At 44.0% G+C, this 22,074-nt stretch overlaps 1 protein-coding gene across 2 annotated transcripts in view; it reads left to right on the forward strand.

Annotated features, from left to right (window-relative positions):
- Window positions 1-22,074, forward strand: part of EXOSC9 (exosome component 9) — a 53,393-nt gene that overhangs the window by 15,239 nt on the left and 16,080 nt on the right. The window contains exons 3-9 of one of the 2 annotated variants that reach the window (XM_068114405.2): window positions 6,075-6,194; window positions 8,036-8,138; window positions 8,232-8,369; window positions 8,502-8,584; window positions 14,676-14,808; window positions 15,474-15,562; window positions 19,547-19,693. In XM_068114405.2, coding sequence (XP_067970506.1) covers window positions 6,075-6,194; window positions 8,036-8,138; window positions 8,232-8,369; window positions 8,502-8,584; window positions 14,676-14,808; window positions 15,474-15,562; window positions 19,547-19,693 — 813 coding nt within the window. The remainder of the gene's footprint in view (window positions 1-6,074; window positions 6,195-8,035; window positions 8,139-8,231; window positions 8,370-8,501; window positions 8,585-14,675; window positions 14,809-15,473; window positions 15,563-19,546; window positions 19,694-22,074) is intronic. The other variant, XM_078777018.1, reaches the window with a different exon arrangement.

The raw sequence follows: 22,074 nt of genomic DNA on the forward strand, positions 1-22,074 counted from the left end.
CCATGAGTTTTCTGGTACTGGGATGTTGAGACTTTTGCAGATGTGCGAACTGATTACTCGACACACTTTGTTGTGCCTTGGGGTGTACACCCGCTCTAACATGAGGGTAATGCCATCTAGAACAGCGTCTGTCTGTCCGTATTTATGTCCTCTCAAATGTACACCAATCAGAGCTGAGGATCTGGTCACATGACAGGGGGACAGTGTTTAGTAACCATTACAGTTGCATATTTTAATAAAAAGACATATAATAACCTGTGGAATGTTTTGGGGTCCCAGCGGGTGTCATAAGGTAAGTATGAGGTTTCAAAATTCCTCGATACAATTATGATTTTGAAATGCGATTGACACGGACCTTGCTCCCGAATCTGGAATTGAACAGATGATGACGATTCACTGATTTGATAAGATCTCAATACAATCATGATTTAATATTATATTTTGATATATTAATACCATAGCAGTAATTTGTGATTGGAATGATGAATGACGCTGTTTGGAATGAGAATATAGAGATATTGAGGTGAAGCAGAATGAGGAAATAACATAAGGGTTTCCATCCGTGGCATTCACGGATTCCCCATTTGCAGTTTCGCTATTGATTGCATATACAGTGCCTATAGAAAGTCTTCACCCCCTTTCAAAATTTCACCTTTGTTACCTTATAGCCTGGAATAAAATTGCATTAAATCAGACTCCATCTGTATTTGGAACAAGTACAAAAAGTTTTAATTAAAACAAAAGCCGCGTCGATGTTACACAATGCCTAGATGCAGCTGTGCCTATAACGTCGATGTTATAGGCACAGGACATTCCTATTGATTCGATTACTTGATGTTATTTTTGTGCAAAGTGAAAATATATCTCGGCAATTTCCCGTGTGTGGCGACGAATTTTTAATATATCTCGGCATTTTCCCGTCTGTTATTTCAGGTGGTGTATGACTGACCATGCCGCGATTAAAAAAAAAAAAAATCTCGGCAATTTCCCATGTGTGGCGACACGTGAACGAAGCTATGCTCCTCTCTCCACATTATTGTGACGACGTATAAATTAAATATTTCATCGTGATGATTGTCATCAAATGGACGAATTTTTAATATATCTCGGCATTTTCCCGTCTGTTATTTCAGGCGGTGTATGACTGACCATGCCGTGATGTAAAAAATATATATCTCGGCAATTTCCCGTATGTGGCGACACGTGAACGAAGCTATGCTCCTCTCTCCACATTATTGTGACGACGTATGAATTAAATATTTCATCGTGACGATTGTCATCAAATGGACGAATTTTTAATATATCTCGGCATTTTCCCGTCTGTTATTTCGGGCGGTGTATGACTGACCATGCCGCGATTTAAACAAAATATATATATCTCGGCATTTTCCCGTCTGTTATTTCGGGCGGTGTATGACTGACCATGCCACGATTAAAAAAAAAAAAATCTCAATGGACTTGAAGTTACAGGCCTTTGAGAATTCATTTCGTTCTATAAAGGGCAACTTTCATCGGATTTTCTTCCCGTTTTTTTTCAACCGAGTCTAAAACTATGTTGGTGACTGTGAAAAATGAAATGATATATCGAATTTGATTTGAAATAAAACTGTGTGAGAGAGGAAGACACCACGGGCCTACAAAACAGGCCTCAAAGCTATGCGAGTTAATAAAATGGTGGATATTTGTTTATATGAAGCCTCTCCCAAAATGGGTGGAGCTATGGTTCCCAGAATGGGTGGAGCTTTGAGGTTTTGTCTTCTCTGCAAGAACAAGAAGAAGAAGAACAAGAAGAACAACAACAACAGCAGAGGGCACTCTATTAGCAGCGTCTACGACGCGGCTAAAAATTTGTATAAATCGTAAAATTTGTAATTTGTATACAACATCTGTATTTGTATACAGCGTAACCCACAACTTCCAAGTGAAAAACAAATTCTACAAATTTCAGAATATTAATTTAAAATACAAAACTAGAATATCTTGGTTGGATAAGTGTCCAACCTCTCCTCATCCCCCCACCCCTCAACCCCACTGAGTTCATACTTGGTGGAAGCACCTTTGACAGCAATTACAGGTGTGAGTCTGTTGGGATAGGTCTCCACCAACTTTGCACACCTTGATTGGGCAATATTTGCCCATTCTTCTTTACAAAACTGTTGAAGCTCAGTGAAGTTGCGTGGAGAGCGTTGATGGACAGGAACCTTCAAGTCATACGACAAATTTTCGATTGAATTTATGTCGGGGCTCTGACTGAGCCACTCAAGGACATTTATCTTTTTGTTCCTAAGCCACTCCAGTGTAGCTTTGGCTGTGTGCTTCGGGTTATTATCATGCTGAAAGGTGAACTTCTGTCCCAATTTTAGCTTTTTTTAGCAAGGGCTTAATATTAATAATGGGTAGCCAGGTCTGACTTCCAAAATTACCGTTTGTGAGTGTACTTGCACTGTAACTACTTGGTGTACGTGAAATCACAAATACAGTTTACGTTCATTATTATTACGCACTTTTAAATACAGGATATTTTTATCTTAAGTGTAAACTACTGAAATTTTTTTTTGAGGTGGGGGCATTGTCCCTCCTGCCCCCCCACCCCCACAAACCCCACCGGTGATTCAAGGCCTTTGAAATATCTTTTATATCCCCTGATCTGTGCCTTTCCACAGTTTTATCCCAGAGGTCTTTTTAAAGCTCCTTGGTGCTCATGGTTGAGTCTTTGCTGTGAAATGCACCAATTTGCACCAAGCCAATTTGGGAATTCTATATGCAATGGACGGACAAACGAACGCAAGAATGTGTGTAAAATGTTTTTACCCAGCGATCCACGGTATGGATCCATATCCATTTCAGAAAGTGTGGCCCAGCAATCCAGTGTGGATTCTTACCCATTTGAGAAAGTGGGACCCAGCGATCCACGCCATGGATCCATATTCATTTGAGAAAGTGGGACGCAGCGATCCATGATGTGGATTAATATTTATTGGGGAAAAATGCCAGGGGCATAGAAAAGGCCCCTTTATATGGTATGTGCCATGTGGCAATGTATAGAAACGAAGGGATAATCTTGGGAAAAATGCCAGGGGCATAGAAAAGGCCCCTTTATATGGTATGTGCCATGTGGCAATGTATAGAAACGAAGGGATAATCTTGGGAAGAATGCCAGGGGCAAAGAAAAGGCCCCTTTATATGGTATGTGCCATGTGGAAAACTATAGAAACGAAGGGATATTCTTGGGAAAAATGCCAGGGGTGTAGAAAAGGCCCCATTATATGGTATGCACCATGTGGCAAACTATAGAAAAGAAGGGGCATTACATAGTGCTGTTAGCTAGATTCAAAATCCCGTCTCGGAACCGTCTCGATAAATTTTCAATTTTCATAACGGGATCTCAGATCGGCTCGGTTCCCGGCAAAGTAAAAAATAAAAAAAAATAAAAAAATAAAAAAAAATAAAAAAATAAACAAATAATAAGGCTTCAAAAATAATGGAATTTCATTACAATATATAAACAACAATGAAAAAACTTCATTTCTGATGTTGAGTACTTAAATTCCGACTTAGCTTCCATTTACCGGGATGAAATAAAATACACCGCCTACATGCAGATGATCGGCCACCGACGGGACCGGGTTATCTCATTACAGTTTGTATTGTCGTGTAATTTCTTGCTCGGAATGTCAGAGAGAGGGAGAAAATGTTTCTGCCCAGGCATATTCGAGTCCCGGTTGGAGTTTCATTATCATTTTGTGAGTTGTGATCGCCAAGGGGCTCGCTCCCCCCCCCCTCCCCCGCCCGGCAATGCCGGGTACTCTTCTGCTAGTAAATTATAAAGCAGGCGGTGTAGTGATCACCCCCCCTCCCCCCTCCTTATTTTGACTCTGTGACTAAAGTAAACGTAATCAACTTATCAGGCCTAAAGTGGAGATAAGATAACCAAAATACTTTCACATTCAAACCGTCAAACCAAACCCCGAGGGATTCTTACAATGTATAGATTTAGCGTTGCAATTAAACATAAACGTTCATCAAAAACTCATTTCATAAAACTACATAATGTATTGTACTTGTATTAATACATTGTGTGGAGAATAATCCGTTATAAACGTGTTTTTAATCTAAATAAACATCGTCCCTCCATTCACGGGGCTCGAGCGAGTCCCTCCATATTAATGTGCTAAAGACCCTAGCAACCACATTCCGTAACTCGTCTCCAAGGACGGACACGTGACCGCAGCGGGGCGGGGTGGGGCGGGGCGAGGCGGAGTGATACAGCGGAAGGATTCAACGGTTTAAATGAAGCCGCGATGCGGCGGATTTTCATTGGGACCTTTATCCTGATGTTACTTCCGCCACCAAAGGTGGATGGAGGTTATGTTTTCACTCCTGTCTGTTTGTCCGTTTGTTTGTGAACACAATATCTCAAAAAGTTGTGGACGGATTCGGACGAGATTTTGTGGAGATGCAGCGTGTGTGACAAGGACGGAATGATTAGATGTTGGTGAAGATCCGGATTCGGAATTCGGATTCGTTTGCAGTGCATTGTTTGTTGACGAGGGGAAAATCCTGGAACAGTGAGTTTACTTTATCTATCATCGTTTGTGTCAGTTCAGCTGCACTTGCGAAAAATGATGCTTGTGCAGAAGCAGAGTGATGAAAGCAAGGCTCAATAAATGCCTCTATTATGGAAAATATCTGCAAGAAGTTGGAATTTTAACCGGGATTTTTTTACCGAGAAATTGCGTCAGTCAATTTATCTCGGGACCGTCCCGAGACCGTCTCGAAAGCCGAAACCGCCGGGATTTCGTCCCGGTCTCGGATCGGTTGACAGCCCTAGCATTACATAGCTTGTAGAAAATGCCAAGCAATACAAAATAAGGGACATTCAAAAAATCTCGTGTGCATGCTGGACTACCCTTGTGTTCTGAGGAGGAACCACGTAATGCTCTTGAAAAGTTCATATAAAGAGACGCCAATTTGATTCATACACCTGCATGAAGAAGTAAATGTATTTTATTTGCCAGATGTCGGGCGCCCCTTTATAGGAACTTTTCTAGAGTATTACTTGCATACAGAGAAACCGTCCCATATAAAGGGAGGGGCGCTTTGCGCCTCCCTTGATTTGAGAAAGTGTGAGCCATGATCTAAATTCTAAAGGGATAGTACGATCTTATTACCCTCGCCACAGAAGAGGGTATTGCATTTGAGTCTGTTAGTTTGCTTGTCTTGTTTGTTTGTCTTGTTGTCTGTTTGTCCGCACAGAATAAATATGATTTTCTCTGCAACCGTTGGTCCGATTGACAGGAAAGTTTCACCACTGCTGCAACTCCTGTATAATTTTTTAAAATGATAATTATGTTGTGTGTCACGTGGTACTGGCGCCATCTTGGAAAAATGAAAAACTTTGCACCTTTATATCAACATCTGCATGGATAAAAATGAGACATGGCTCTTTGTAAAGAACTCTCCATGGGGAATAACATATGTTAATGATGATGTCATAGCATCCCTGGTGTTGGGCTAGCGGCTAGGGTGCCAGCTTAGGATCCTAGGATCCTGGGTTCGAATCCCGGTCGATCGCTGAATTAACGCCAGGGGGGTTGACTCAGCCTGTCATCCTTCCGAGGTCGGCTAATTGAGTACCAGTTCACTGGTAATTCCCTGTTTGTCGTTGAAGGCGGCAAAAAGGGTTGGCGTCAGGAAGGGCATCCGGCCGTAAAACATTGCTTCAAAAAGGGGACCAAAAAACAACAACTACCACGGTCCCCGAAAAGGTCAACCCCCGTTTGCGGGGAAAAATGGCCTCTAAACGGTGGTTTAATGATGATGTCATAGGTTCCTCCATTATGACATCATAATTTAACAAGTACAAAACTTCATCCGATGAAGATGAAATTTCTTGAGCGTCATCTATGGATAAATTGGTGGAGAAAAAAAAATAATGATGCCATCGGTCACGTAGCGTGGCCGCCATGTTTGTTTTAACACGAAAGCCTTAAAAACCATGAAAAACACGTCCTGGCGAGGTCTGCAATCTGATGGCTTTCTTGTTTTTGTTTTTTTGTTTCTTCTCCCTTTAGGGTCTTGGCTCAAGTATCATGTGAACTTGTGTCCCCCAAACCTGGCAGACCATCTGAAGGAGTCCTTTTTTTCAATCTGGAGTTATCTCCAATGGCTTCTCCAGGTTTTGAGCCGGGCAGGTGAGCTGTTACTTCTTGATGAGTCTGCTTTTGTTAGAAATCTTAGATCATTGTGGAAATCCTGTCACAATTCTTCCAAACCTATAATTTATGGCGTGAAAGACATATTTTGATTTTTAAATATGATCAATGCCAAAATGTTCATGACTATTCTCATTGAGTTTGTCAGATTGAATGATGAATGATGAAACCCTCAAAATCGGATCACGGCTCTTGCACGTGCACAGTCGTGTCATTTGCTTGAACTGTTCAATGTTTTAAGAGCTTTCTAAAATATGGGAAGTCGGGAATGCTTGTAGAGCAAATATTCATGGGAAAATACAAAAAGCCTTCAATTTTACATCAATTTTTATCTTCCACTCTTCCAACTTTCATACACATGCAATGCTGTTTGTTGTGCTCTTCCTGCCCCCCTCCTGGGAGGTGGAGGTTGAATAGGTTAATGGGAGATCTTATGTCAGTCAGGAACGTAGGTTTCCCCAGATCAGACATGGAATGCCATTTATTCCGGTGCTTCGATAGAGCGCAACGTTACAAACTGTCATTTGATGCTGTCAAACATTTTCAGTTGATTCACTCACGTTATTTCATTGTTTTGATGGAGACCTCGGTTTCTTTTATTCAAGACAAAATCAAGTCGGTATTTTTCAGATTATTAAACAAACACTCCGAGCTGCCATGGAATCCCTCTTTTGGATATTCCCCACGTGTAAATGTCTAGTCGTGTTTTTCACTACTTGGTTCAACCTTTTGCTTCCTTGTGTCATTTTTATGAACTAGTCTTTAAATATATAAAACGCAGCTTTGACTTTCATGTGCCACAACTGCTTTTTTGTTGCCAGTCTTGTAGGCTTCATCAGTAAATTACTTTTGAACCACTGTATAATACTCGTGGAAAGTGCGATGAGTCAGAATTATTGGAATCTCCTGCGATGAAGCTAAATCCGAGGGCCTTACACTCACGCACCGCAGGCAGGTTGGTGGTCTTTCTGTCTTCTACCGACTCCTCTCCGGCCTTGCACCCCCAGCTCTCTCTGTGCTCTGTCCCCCCAAATATTCCTTCAGGTCGCACAAGATCTGCCTGCAACCCTCTGATGGTTAAACTGCCGAAATCTCGGCTCTCTGCTCACCTTCACTCTTTCATTCCTCTTTTCTCCCGCCTCTGGAACAAACTCCCTCACTCCCTTCAATCCCACTCCTCCCTCCAGGTCTTTAAAACAGCTGTTCACCACCATCTCTTATCTTTCCCCCTCCAAAACCTTGATCTTTTCTACCCCTGCCAATTCACCCCGGATCCACTTTTTTGAAATTCCAACTTCTTTCCTGGAAGTCCTTGCAGTGTTCATATGTTTTATACCTCTTCCACCTCCCCCCAAGCCCTCTCTCTCCCACAGTTCTCTCGATGTCCTTGCTCTCAAATGTTGTGTTTGTGTCCTTCCTTCTCTCTCCCCATCTTGTCTACCGCTCCCCTTATCCTGTGTTTAATGTGTCGGTTTGACTTTTTGTGTGATTAATGTTAGCTCTCTCACGAGCCTCGATCTTGTATACAAAAAAAAAAAGTCCAAGACTAAACTGAGTTGTGTATTTGTGTGATCTATTTACATTAATTGTGCAATCAACATGAGTCTTCCTCAATCACTCTTTCACTCTTTTATCACTCTAACAATCAGTCTTGTATTACCTAGCATGATTTGTATAAAATTTTGTTAGTTTTGTCTGCACTGCACGTCATCGGAGACTTGTGAGAAACCGCATTCGAACACTGAAATGTCACCTGTACCGAGTTGTACTGATAACACCCTGTAGTATATGAGAAACGTGTGAATGTGCCTTCATCGCAGGCAATCTGAAATGGCCATCGAGATGAATAGACTGCTGGAAAGGTGTCTGCGGTCCTCTCGCTGTGTAGACACGGAGTCCCTCTGTGTTATTTCTGGGGAGAAGGTTCGTGATCTCGCACGGCCTCCGGGTCTCACACAGCCTTCTTAGGAAGTGGAACTAGAGGTTGATATTCCAAGATGGTCGCCTCCCTTCCAGGTGTGGCACGTTCGTACAGATATTCATGCCCTGAACCATGACGGAAACATCATGGATGCGGCCGTTATCGCTGCCAATGCTGCGCTAGCGCACTTCCGCCGGCCAGATGTCACTGTGCAGGGAGAGGAAGTAACACTGGTAATGTATAATAAAAGTGTCTATGATTAATCACTTCATCACCTTGCCATCACGATTTGGTGCCACTTTATGATCAGCATCAGTACAGTACTGCCTTGCTCTCATATACGTCCTCTTGTTTTCCCATTGTAGTATTCAGTGAAAGACCGTGATCCTGTTCCTCTAACTATCCACCACATGCCACTAACAACGACCTTTTCCTTCTTCCACGAAGGGTGAGCCTGGAGTTGGTTTTGTCTATTTTGTCCATCACTTGTGTGTTATACTGTTGAAGTTGTTCGGTTTGCCAGGTTGCCCGGCTCTAATATCGGCAGATTGTGTCAAAGCGGTCGTGGTAGCCATCGCATTGGGTCGTCCCAGGCCGGTTCACGTGTCAGTCCACCACGATACCGTACTTAGTGGGAACATCAAGCCAGTGGATATGCTGCGCCTGCACCTATTCAGTGCCGTACGGCTGATCTCTAATAACGACCGAGGGAGTCGTTAAGGGGGAGGAGGGGAGGAGCGGGGGTGGCACGGGCTCATTATGCATGCTAGTCACTCGTATCCACTTTGTCCTTTAACATAGTACACAATTACAATCTCAATCACAACCACTCAAATTCATTCAGACCAAGTGGCTTTAAAATGTAATTTGAGAACACGGGGTGGGAACACAAGGCAAAGCAATCCATCATGAACAGCAAACCCCTTAACCCTCGACCCACAAGCCAAACTAACGAACAGGAACCTTTATTATCCAATCTTAAGGCTTCATACATTCCACAGGAAATGGACAAGAGAGTGAGACTGACAAAAAAGAAAATACACCCCCTGGTGGAGACACAAGCAGGCAAAAAGGAACAAATCTGCTGTGCTTACAAAAAGGAACAAATTGGCTGTGCCTCCAAAAAGGAACAAATTGGCTGTGCCTCCAAAAAGGAACAAATCTGCTGTGCCTCCAAAAAGGAACAAATCGGCTGTGCCTACAAAATAGCAAATCGGTTGTGCCTACAAAATAGCAAATCGGTTGTGCCTACAAAAAGGAACAAATCGGCTGTGCCTACAAAATAGCAAATCGGTTGTGCCTACAAAAAGGAACAAATTGGCTGTGCCTACAAAAAGGAACAAATCGGCTGTGCCTACAAAATAGCAAATCGGTTGTGCCTACAAAAAGGAACAAATTGGCTGTGCCTACAAAAAGGAACAAATCGGCTGTGCCTACAAAATAGCAAATCGGTTGTGCCTACAAAAAGGAACAAATTGGCTGTGCCTACAAAAAGGAACAAATCGGCTGTGCCTACAAAAAGGAACAAATTGGCTGTGCCTACAAAAAGGAACAAATTGGCTGTGCCTACAAAAAGGAACAAATCGGCTGTGCCTACAAAAAGGAACATCGGTTGTGCCTACAAAAAGGAACATCGGTTGTGCCTACAAAAAGGAACAAATCGGCTGTGCCTACAAAAAGGAACAAATCGGCTGTGCCTACAAAAAGGAACAAATCGGCTGTGCCTACAAAAAGGAACAAATTGGCTGTGCCTACAAAAAGGAACAAATTGGCTGTGCCTACAAAAAGGAACAAATCGGCTGTGCCTACAAAAAGGAACATCGGTTGTGCCTACAAAAAGGAACAAATCGGCTGTGCCTACAAAAAGGAACAAATCGGCTGTGCCTACAAAAAGGAACAAATTGGCTGTGCCTACAAAAAGGAACAAATCGGCTGTGCCTACAAAAAGGAACAAATCGGCTGTGCCTACAAAAAGGAACAAATTGGCTGTGCCTACAAAAAGGAACAAATCGGTTGTGCCTACAAAAAGGAACAAATCGGCTGTGCCTACAAAAAGGAACAAATCGGTTGTGCCTACAAAATAGCAAATCGGTTGTGCCTACAAAAAGGAACAAATCGGCTGTGCCTACAAAATAGCAAATCGGCTGTGCCTACAAAAAGGAACAAATCGGCTGTGCCTACAAAATAGCAAATCGGTTGTGCCTACAAAAAGGAACAAATCAGCTGTGCCTACAAAATAGCAAATCGGTTGTGCCTACAAAAAGGAACAAATCGGCTGTGCCTACAAAATAGCAAATTGGCTGTGCCTACAAAAAGGAACAAATCGGCTGTGCCTACAAAAAGGAACAAATCGGTTGTGCCTACAAAAAGGAACAAATCGGCTGTGCCTACAAAATAGCAAATCGGTTGTGCCTACAAAAAGGAACAAATTGGCTGTGCCTACAAAAAGGAACAAATCGGCTGTGCCTACAAAAAGGAACAAATTGGCTGTGCCTACAAAAAGGAACAAATCGGTTGTGCCTACAAAAAGGAACAAAATCGGCTGTGCCTACAAAAAGGAACAAATCGGCTGTGCCTACAAAAAGGAACAAATCGGTTGTGCCTACAAAAAGGAACAAATCGGCTGTGCCTACAAAAAGGAACAAATCGGCTGTGCCTACAAAAAGGAACAAATCGGTTGTGCCTACAAAAAGGAACAAATCGGCTGTGCCTACAAAATAGCAAATCGGCTGTGTCTACAAAAAGGAACAAATCGGCTGTGCCTACAAAATAGCAAATCGGCTGTGCCTACAAAATGGAACAAATCGGCTGTGCCTACAAAATAGCAAATCGGTTGTGCCTACAAAAAGGAACAAATCGGCTGTGCCTACAAAATAGCAAATCGGTTGTGCCTACAAAAAGGAACAAATCGGCTGTGCCTACAAAAAGGAACAAATCGGCTGTGCCTACAAAAAGGAACAAATCGGTTGTGCCTACAAAAAGGAACAAATCGGCTGTGCCTACAAAATAGCAAATCGGCTGTGCCTACAAAAAGGAACAAATCGGCTGTGCCTACAAAATAGCAAATCGGTTGTGCCTACAAAAAGGAACAAATCGGCTGTGCCTACAAAAAGGAACAAATCGGCTGTGCCTACAAAAAGGAACAAATCGGCTGTGCCTACAAAAAGGAACAAATCGGTTGTGCCTACAAAAAGGAACAAATCGGCTGTGCCTACAAAATAGCAAATCGGCTGTGCCTACAAAAAGGAACAAATCGGCTGTGCCTACAAAATAGCAAATCGGTTGTGCCTACAAAAAGGAACAAATCGGCTGTGCCTACAAAAAGGAACATATCGGCTGTGCCTACAAAATAGCAAATCGGTTGTGCCTACAAAAAGGAACAAATCGGTTGTGCCTACAAAAAGGAACAAATCGGCTGTGCCTACAAAATAGCAAATCGGTTGTGCCTACAAAAAGGAACAAATCGGCTGTGCCTACAAAAAGGAACAAATCGGTTGTGCCTACAAAAAGGAACAAATCGGCTGTGCCTACAAAATAGCAAATCGGCTGTGCCTACAAAAAGGAACAAATCGGCTGTGCCTACAAAATAGCAAATCGGCTGTGCCTACAAAATGGAACAAATCGGCTGTGCCTACAAAATAGCAAATCGGTTGTGCCTACAAAAAGGAACAAATCGGCTGTGCCTACAAAAAGGAACAAATCGGCTGTGCCTACAAAAAGGAACAAATCGGTTGTGCCTACAAAAAGGAACAAATCGGCTGTGCCTACAAAATAGCAAATCGGCTGTGCCTACAAAAAGGAACAAATCGGCTGTGCCTACAAAATAGCAAATCGGCTGTGCCTACAAAATGGAACAAATCGGCTGTGCCTACAAAATAGCAAATCGGTTGTGCCTACAAAAATGAACAAATCGGCTGTGCCTACAAAATAGCAAATCGGTTGTGCCTACAAAAAGGAACAAATCGGCTGTGCCTACAAAATAGCAAATCGGCTGTGCCTACAAAAAGGAACAAATCGGCTGTGCCTACAAAATAGCAAATCGGTTGTGCCTACAAAAAGGAACAAATTGGCTGTGCCTACAAAAAGGAACATATCGGCTGTGCCTACAAAAAGGAACAAATTGGCTGTGCCTACAAAAAGGAACAAATCGGTTGTGCCTACAAAAAGGAACAAAATCGGCTGTGCCTACAAAAAGGAACAAATCGGCTGTGCCTACAAAAAGGAACAAATCGGTTGTGCCTACAAAAAGGAACAAATCGGCTGTGCCTACAAAAAGGAACAAATCGGCTGTGCCTACAAAAAGGAACAAATCGGCTGTGCCTACAAAAAGGAACAAATCGGTTGTGCCTACAAAATAGCAAATCGGCTGTGCCTACAAAAAGGAACAAATCGGCTGTGCCTACAAAATAGCAAATCGGCTGTGCCTACAAAATGGAACAAATCGGCTGTGCCTACAAAATAGCAAATCGGTTGTGCCTACAAAAAGGAACAAATCGGCTGTGCCTACAAAATAGCAAATCGGCTGTGCCTACAAAAAGGAACAAATCGGCTGTGCCTACAAAATAGCAAATCGGTTGTGCCTACAAAAAGGAACAAATCGGCTGTGCCTACAAAATAGCAAATCGGCTGTGCCTACAAAAAGGAACAAATCGGCTGTGCCTACAAAATAGCAAATCGGCTGTGCCTACAAAATGGAACAAATCGGCTGTGCCTACAAAATAGCAAATCGGTTGTGCCTACAAAAAGGAACAAATCGGCTGTGCCTACAAAATAGCAAATCGGCTGTGCCTACAAAAAGGAACAAATCGGCTGTGCCTACAAAATAGCAAATCGGTTGTGCCTACAAAAAGGAACAAATTGGCTGTGCCTACAAAAAGGAACAAATCGGCTGTGCCTACAAAAAGGAACAAATTGGCTGTGCCTACAAAAAGGAACAAATCGGTTGTGCCTACAAAAAGGAACAAAATCGGCTGTGCCTACAAAAAGGAACAAATCGGCTGTGCCTACAAAAAGGAACAAATCGGTTGTGCCTACAAAAAGGAACAAATCGGCTGTGCCTACAAAAAGGAACAAATTGGCTGTGCCTACAAAAAGGAACAAATTGGCTGTGCCTACAAAAAGGAACAAATCGGTTGTGCCTACAAAAAGGAACAAATCGGCTGTGCCTACAAAAAGGAACAAATCGGTTGTGCCTACAAAAAGGAACAAATCGGCTGTGCCTACAGAAAGGAACAAATCGGCTGTGCCTACAAAAAGGAACAAATCGGCTGTGCCTACAAAAAGGAACAAATCGGCTGTGCCTACAAAAAGGAACAAATCGGTTGTGCCTACAAAAAGGAACAAATTGGCTGTGCCTACAAAAAGGAACAAATCGGCTGTGCCTACAAAAAGGAACAAATCGGCTGTGCCTACAAAAAGGAACAAATCGGCTGTGCCTACAAAAAGGAACAAATCGGTTGTGCCTACAAAAAGGAACAAATTGGCTGTGCCTACAAAAAGGAACAAATTGGCTGTGCCTACAAAAAGGAACAAATCGGTTGTGCCTCCAAAAAGGAACAAATTGGCTGTGCCTACAAAAAGGAACAAATCGGCTGTGCCTACAAAAAGGAACAAATCGGCTGTGCCTACAAAAAGGAACATCGGTTGTGCCTACAAAAAGGAACAAATCGGTTGTGCCTACAAAAAGGAACAAATCGGCTGTGCCTACAAAAAGGAACAAATCGGCTGTGCCTACAAAAAGGAACAAATCGGCTGTGCCTACAAAAAGGAACAAATCGGTTGTGCCTACAAAAAGGAACAAATTGGCTGTGCCTACAAAAAGGAACAAATCGGCTGTGCCTACAAAAAGGAACAAATCGGCTGTGCCTACAAAAAGGAACAAATCGGTTGTGCCTACAAAAAGGAACAAATCGGCTGTGCCTACAAAAAGGAACAAATCGGTTGTGCCTACAAAAAGGAACAAATTGGCTGTGCCTACAAAAAGGAACAAATCGGCTGTGCCTACAAAAAGGAACAAATCGGCTGTGCCTACAAAAAGGAACAAATCTGCTGTGCCTACAAAAGAACACATCGGTTGTCCTGCAAAAACGGACGGACGGACAACCCGAAAACATAATGCCTCCGGCCACCTTCGGGAGAGGAGGCATAAAAACTGCAAAGCGCTTCCCAGTGTGCCTTTGTGCCCAAGTCCTTACTCGGCCTCACCTGACAGGACGTTTTACACAACAAACTCTGTACTCTCTTAAAGTTAACACCCGTGGCATCTTCAGTGCACGCTATGACTTATTCTGAAACAAGGAATTAAAGCTACACTGTCACACAATCCATGCTATTCTTGGCAAAGTCTATCTATGGACAGTGGACACCCCTTCCCTTCCATTTAACAATAAGTTGTGTTGGTGATCTCACATCGATGCAGGAGCTGTCAGAATCGGCATATCTTTGTTTACACCTGGAGATTTTTGTGGATTTGAGTAAAAATCAGGAGATCTTCCATGTCTAGAGACTTGGTACGAATGCTCTGGTACTCCCTTCCTAAGTTCTCGGCTGCTGGTGGACCCTACAAGGCTGGAGGAGAGGGTCATGGAAGGCCGGCTTCTGGTTGCCATGAACAAACATCGAGAGTTGTGTGCCCTCCAAGCCTCTGGTGGTATCCGTTTGCTGCAAGATCAGGTAATTGATACTACCATGACCTCTATGACCCAATTTAGCCATCATGTGATCTCATTGTTAGATTGTGCTGTCTTTCCCTCGTGGTCCCCCTGTGCTGTCTTTCCCTCGTGGTCCCCCTGTGCTGTCTTTCCCTCGTGGTCCCCCTGTGCTGTCTTTCCCTCGTGGTCCCCCTGTGCTATCTTTCCCTCGCGGTCCCCCTGTGCTGTCTTTCCCTCGTGGTCCCCCTGTACTGTCTTTCCCTCGCGGTCCCCCTGTACTGTCTTTCCGTCGTGGTCCCCCTGTGCTGTCTTTCCCTCGTGGTCCCCCTGTGCTGTCTTTCCCTCGTGGTCCCCCTGGACTGTCTTTCCCTCGTGGTCCCCCTGTGCTGTCTTTTCCTCGTGGTCCCCCTGGACTGTCTTTCCCTCGTGGTCCCCCTGTGCTGTCTTTCCCTCGTGGTCCCCCTGTACTGTCTTTCCGTCATGGTCCCCCTGTGCTGTCTTTCCCTCGTGGTCCCCCTGTGCTGTCTTTCCCTCGTGGTCCCCCTGTGCTGTCTTTCCCTCGTGGTCCCCCTGTGCTGTCTTTCCCTCGCGGTTGTCAGCTCTTTCGCGAGCCTCGATTCAGTATACAAAAAAAGAAAGAAAAAAAAAAAAGCTTTAATTGTTTGTGTTTGACAACTGTGGCACCAGGTCCTTCGCTGCAGTCAGGTGTCGAGCGTCAAGGTGTTGGAGTTAACGGAGATAATCCAGCGTGCTCTACAGAATGATGTACAGGCCAGGTACTATGAACACAACTCACCCTGACATCATCTCAACCAAAGGTGCAACATCATCTCTCCTAGATATTTTGGGTCACACTGATGGAAAGCGAGATGTTTATTCAATGTCACAAAAACACAATAGGTCAAGGAGTTTGCGAGATAGGGGATAGATGGTCAGGGTATGATAAAGGTGTGAAGGGCCCATTGATCTACTGACCTCGCGACATGTTTACCATAAGGAATTATTGGATACAGCTGAGGTTGGTTTATATCAATACGGTAGATGTTTGACGTGTTTTAAAGGAGAGATTTATCAGTGGTGGTGTTTTATCATATTTTGTGATCGCCAACAAACCAGTCATATGATCTCTGAAGATGATTGTGAATGAAAACTACAGAAAATGCATGAGATTTGGCTGCCTCACGTCCATGTTGGCTTAACGGTTAAAGTGGCTGGCTTAAGATCCGAGGGTCCTGAGTTCAAGCCCCTGTCGTGCTGTTGAATTAATAGACAAGACGGATTTCTGAGAAATGTGAATGTTGGGTGCATTTTTGGGTAAATGTTGGGAACCTCACTTTTTAACATCATTGGGGTATGCTGAATTAGATTAACCCGGTTCCCAAGCCGAATTTTGAATTTTTGACCTAATTAGCATAAACAAAATGGCCGCCAAATTGCCATTTTTGGACAATTTCTTTGAACAAGCATTTATATATCATGTATATGCATGCAGCTCTTTTACTTTAACTTTACAACTTTTACCCCAAAATGCACCTAGAAGCTCATACATGACCTTTTTTCATAAATCTGTCTTGTCTATATTATGGTTGGCGACATTTTGAAAGAGATTCAATCTGATATTGAAATTGGACACTATAAAATGGGAAATGGTTTTAATAAGACAGTGTTTCATACAACCATTTATTCTAAAATTAAGTATACTTGGCCATGAAGCACAAACATTCAGGAATGTCACACATGTTGTTTTGCCAAACTACATCAAATTCATACAGGGGGTCTGATCATCACTCTGTTGCTGACAGGCACACATTGACGTGCACCTCAACTCTGAATAGCGACCTTTGCAGCGTCGAGTCTTGCATTGCTTCTGGCATGCACAACAAATCATCTCGAGGCAACTTTCTGGGATTGGACTCGGTGACATCAGAATAGGCTCTAGTCCTGAATCACCACGTTTCCATCCCATTTCCACAGGTGCAGGAAGGTCAGGGATGGCACAATGAGCATTTCTCCATACCATGGCTTCATAGTGTACTCGCATCAAATGGAAATGAAGAGCATCACTTGTCGGTGACATTGCTTCTGGTTTACCAGTCTTGGAGAACAACATATGTCGTGCTGAATCAACAGAGGTTGTTCTGTGCCCATTATATATTCTGCAGACGAACGCTTCTGCAGATTTGATTGTCTCCTATTTTTGTTCACTAATGCCCAAGTTCGTCAGCAGTTTATGGTGCTCTTTGAAGACTTTCCATGATGTTCGTTTGGTGTGATTTGCAAAATAGGAGGTGGTGTCACACCCAGTTAATGCGTGAAATGGTAGCAGTGCTGTGGACAAACTTCTCGGTAGATTGTTTAAAACAGCATCAATTGGTGTATAACACATAGAGCTGCATGTATATATACATGATATATAAATGCTTGTCCCAAGAATGTCTCAAAATGTCAATTTGGCGGCCATTTTGTTAATGCTAATTAGAAGGTCAAAAACTCAAAATTCGGCTTGAGAACCGGGTTAATCGAATTCAGCATTCCCTAGTTATGTTAAAAAGTGAGGTTCCCAACTTTTACCCAAAAATGCACCTAGAAGCTTATACATGGCCTTTTCCATAAATCTGTCTAATCGATAACACCAGGTGGGTTGACTCAGTCTGTCATCCTTCTGAGGTTGGTAAAATCAGTACCGCGGCCACACCCCCAGAAAATTATGCAGCCAAGCAGCAATCGGCTGCATCCGAATAAATAAGGTGACACGTTTACTCATGGGACAAAAAAGTTCAAAGAATATTCAATTTTTTTTTTTACATGAATTGAAGTCATATATAGTGTTGTGGATATGGTTTAGGGATTAAATGGGGCTTAGTTTATAATAGTTATTTCATTAGTACATGTTCAGCATAAGCAGCGTATGTGCTTAGTGTATGACCATGCAGTGTCTTATCTGTTTTATGGAGCTCGTATCCCCTCCCAAAATGTTCGTGTCTGAGCCATCACTTCCCCATCTTTGTGTTATATATGGTTTTCCCTGGTGTGATGTCATTGTTTTCCTTTTCTCTTGTATACCAGCACCAAGGTTCCACGTGGCATAGACACGCCTCCACGTGGCCCAGAGACCACAAGGGCATGTATGTGTTTGTGGTGCCAGGCAGCCACGTGTGACGTGAGTGTCGAGAACGAGGTAGGCCCTCATGACTGGCATGGGCACTGGCCATTCAGGATCACGAGGGTCCTCCAGAGAGTGGCCAATAAGTGAGCAATGGCGGTACAAAGAAGCGCCTCGCACAGAACTACAAGGGGCCACTACGAGCAAAAATCTCACTCTCGGTGTGTGTCCTTGAAGCCCTCTGTTCTGTATGCACACTCTATAATCCTCACAGTCCTCTCGATTCTCACCCTGGGACATTGGCACTCATCATGCCATCTGGGCTGCCCTTGTTGTGGGAGAACGTGTGTCCCATCACTGGCGGTTTCTCCCTCTTGTAGTTTGAGGTGCGTTCATGTGCTGTGGTGCCAGGCAAGCGGACGAGCCCTCAAGCCATGCCTTGGGGTGGTTTTGGTACTAAACGCTGGTGCCAGCAGGAACGCACCGCAGGTTTTCTGTTCCATCTTTCTCTCTATCTGTCCTGTTAACCCCGGTATGAGTGAAATAAGTTAGATAAATAAGTGTGTCATTGGCACAGTGAGCTCGAGTGCGTCGTTGGCTTCGTTTATTTTCATTAAATGGTTCGAGTCCGTGATCTCTGCTTGCAGCCATTTTTCTTCCATTCTCCCCCGCCCTTTCATTGTAAATTAAAGCCTTGTGTTGATGAGAATTTTGTGTGCCGTGGCCATTTTCAGGACTCGGAATTCCTCGTGCATCATTGTTTGGTACGATATATCCATGTGCGGGTAGAGTGGTACACTGAGCGCATGCAAGGCACAATTATTTAAAACCAAACTGCCCTTGGGCATCGCTCAGCCGATTTGGAATGGCAGATTCGACACGGCGCGTGACTCGCAATCGCCGGTACGTGTGCAATTTAAGGGCGGAAGAGGGGACACATTTTACCCATTCCCACCTGACGGACATGTTGTGCTTATTGGCCACCCTCGAGTGGGATTTGCCCCTACCTTCTCGGAGCCCCGTTGTCCTTTACTGCCAGTGCCCCCTGCCAGCCATGTGGACTGACCTCATTATCGACGCTTATGTCGCATGTGGCTGCCTGGCATCACAAGCACATCCATGCCCTTGCTGTCTCTGGACCACGTGGAAGTACGTATACGGCACATGGAGCATTGGCACTGATATTTCAGAGAAAAGATGACAGATCATAATGGGTAGAACCACATAAAATACAAACGCAGGGAGGTTGTGTTGTTGCATAGACACAGACATTTTGGGAGGCGAGACCAGGGGAGGTCCCTAAAACAGACTCGACACTGCCTCGTCATACACTTATTACATGTTATTATGGTCGTACGCTTGTTACTTGTTATGCCCAATTTAACCCCGAAATCATATCCATAACATTTTTCACCAACGTAAACACCACGGCACCATGTGATGTCGTTCGAGGTTAGGTCCATTGGAGAGATGAGGTGTCAAAAACTCTAATTTTGCATACCTAACATGTAGACGCTCTCTCTCCCTCGCTCTCCCTCTCGCTCTCCCCCTCTTCCCCTCTACCCCTCCCCCTCTCTCTCTCCCTCGCTCCCTCTCTCTCCCTCTGCAGTGCAAAACGATTAGATGCAATGTCTGAGTTTATCAATATGTCCCACAGAAAGGAGGGACGTTGCTGTGGATTCGCCGAATCTCTGCCTGTACAGCGTGTGACTGTGGCATGTGCGCACGAAGCAACGGTGAATAACGAGGAGGCACTAAGGCGTGCAAACGAAGTGGTGAAGTTTGCAGAAGAGCCGGCAGATGTGTATGTCCACTTCCATAAAATTTCAAGAGATTTAGCTGCGCTTTTGCAGGTTTAAGCAAAACGTTTTCCTGTTTGGGGAGAAAAGACATTGTTGATTTGATTTAGAATGCCATCATGGAATATTTTTGGTGGTACACAAAAAGGGAATGATTAAATGAGTGATTTAGAACACCATGAAGGAATCATTTAGGTAGTACACACCAAAGGGAATGATTAAATGAGTGATTTAGAATGCATTGAAGGAATCTTTTTGGTGGTACACAAAAAGGGAATGATTAAATGAGTGATTTAGAACACCATACAACAACATGCATTTTAAAGGCCATTTTCCCTGCTAGAGCAGGGGTTAGCCTTGCGGTCCCCATGACAATCTTCCCCATTTTGCCCTATTTTCTGCATCTCCCCTTGTTAACCCCCTTGCCCGCATTTCTTCTTCCACCATCTTTAGCCAAGTCTTTCTCGGTCTTCCCCGTCTTCTACTTCCTTCTACATTCATTTCCATCACTCTTCTCAACCAGTCACTTTCATCCTTCCTCAACACATGACCAAACCATCTCAACCTGTTCCTCTTCACAGCATCAATCACAGGCTCTATTTCCATCATCTTTCGCAATTCATCATTTGTCTTCCTCTCTCTCAACGATACTCCGCAGATCCGTCGAACCATTCACATTTCCACCCTTTCCAGCCTTCGTTGCTGCTCTACGTTCATTACCCATGTCTCGCTCCCATAAATCATAACACTTCTCACACATGCAGCATACACCTTTCCCTTCAGCTTCAACGACACTCCCCTCATCATCAGCATGCCACTCAATTCCCGAAACTTCTTCCATGCACATCTCACTCGAGCAACCGTTGCCGAGTCTGATCCACCTTCTCCATTCAGCATGTCTCCGAGGTAGCAAAATGTTTTCACACCTTCCAGCTTCATGCCGTCTCCAAGATCCAACTCAACATTTCCTCCATCTGCAGCTCCCTCTGTGCACACCTTACATTTGAATGTAGCTGCCACACTGGTTAATGACCCTCTCAGACCACTACATTTTTGATGAACCCACTCAGCGCACATTGTACACTGAATGGAGTTCACTCCGACACCCTTCCTACACACAGCACAGGGCCACTTCCCAGTTCTTTCCACCTCACCACATGCTTTACCACTTGCCATCACCTTCGTCTTTCCGATATTCACCTTCAGACCTTTTGTCTCCATACATTCCTTCCACGTGTTCAGCTTTTCCTTCAGTCCATCCATACTTTCTGCAATCAACACCAGATCATCTGCATACAACAACTCCCACGGTAAACCCTCCTTTACGTTCTGAGCCAGCACCTCCATCACAGCTACAAATAGTAGTGGACTTAGTACCGACCCCTGATGCACTCCCACCTTCACCTCAAACTCACCACTGTTCCCGTCCTTCGTCCTTACAGCTGTGCGCGCTCTTTTGTACATTGCCATCACTACTCTGAACAACCATTCCTCCACTCCGAACTTCCTCAATGCCCATGTAATACTTTGCGTGGAACCCGATCAAATGCTTTCTCCAGATCGACAAACCCAAGAAACAACTTCTTCCTCTTCTCCATGTACTTCTCCTGCAACTGCCTCACAATGAAAAGCACGTCTGTCGTTCCTCTTCCTGGCATGAATCCAAACTGCATTTCGTCGATCTTCACTTTTTTCCTTGTCCTCCTCTCCAACACCCTTTCCAATACCTTCATTCCATGCTCAAATAACTTTATCGCTCGGTACGAGCCACACTCCAGAGGGTCACCTATCCCCTTGTATAGAGGGACGAGGGTACTCAGTTCCCAATCCACTGGAATGCGGCCTTCTTTCACCACCAGATTACAGATCTCTGTCATTCTCTTCACACCCCAACTTCCTGCTGCCTTCAACATATCTCCCACAACTCCCGTCGGCCCTCCCGCTTTTCTACCCTTCATTTATTTTATCGCTTCCTCAACTTCCTTCTCAGTTATCTTCTCTGCCGGTCCTAAAACGGGGTTACTCTCTATGTTGCCATCCCATTCATTCTCTGTATTCAACAGCATTTCCATATATCTTTTCCATCTTCCTTTAATTCCATCTGGGTCGACAACGATTTGTCCCACTTCATCCTTCAAGCAACTCACCCCCATCACATCACACCTCTCTTTCGCTATCTGCTTTGCAATCCTGAATACTGCTTTCTGACCCTCTTCCGAATCCAAGCGTTCTCCGAACATTTTCCTACATGCCTCCTGCGCCTTTGCTACCTCTTTCTTTGCAGCCTTCCTGGCTGCCTTATAACTTTCATGCTCTGCTGTTTCTGCTCCCGTACCCTTCGCCTTCTGCCACTCCTTGAACTTCTTCCTCTTCTCGTCAATCCTCT

This window comes from Myxine glutinosa, chromosome 4 (genome assembly GCF_964187855.1).
Source record: "Myxine glutinosa chromosome 4, kmMyxGlut1.1, whole genome shotgun sequence".
NCBI lineage: Eukaryota > Metazoa > Chordata > Myxini > Myxiniformes > Myxinidae > Myxine > Myxine glutinosa.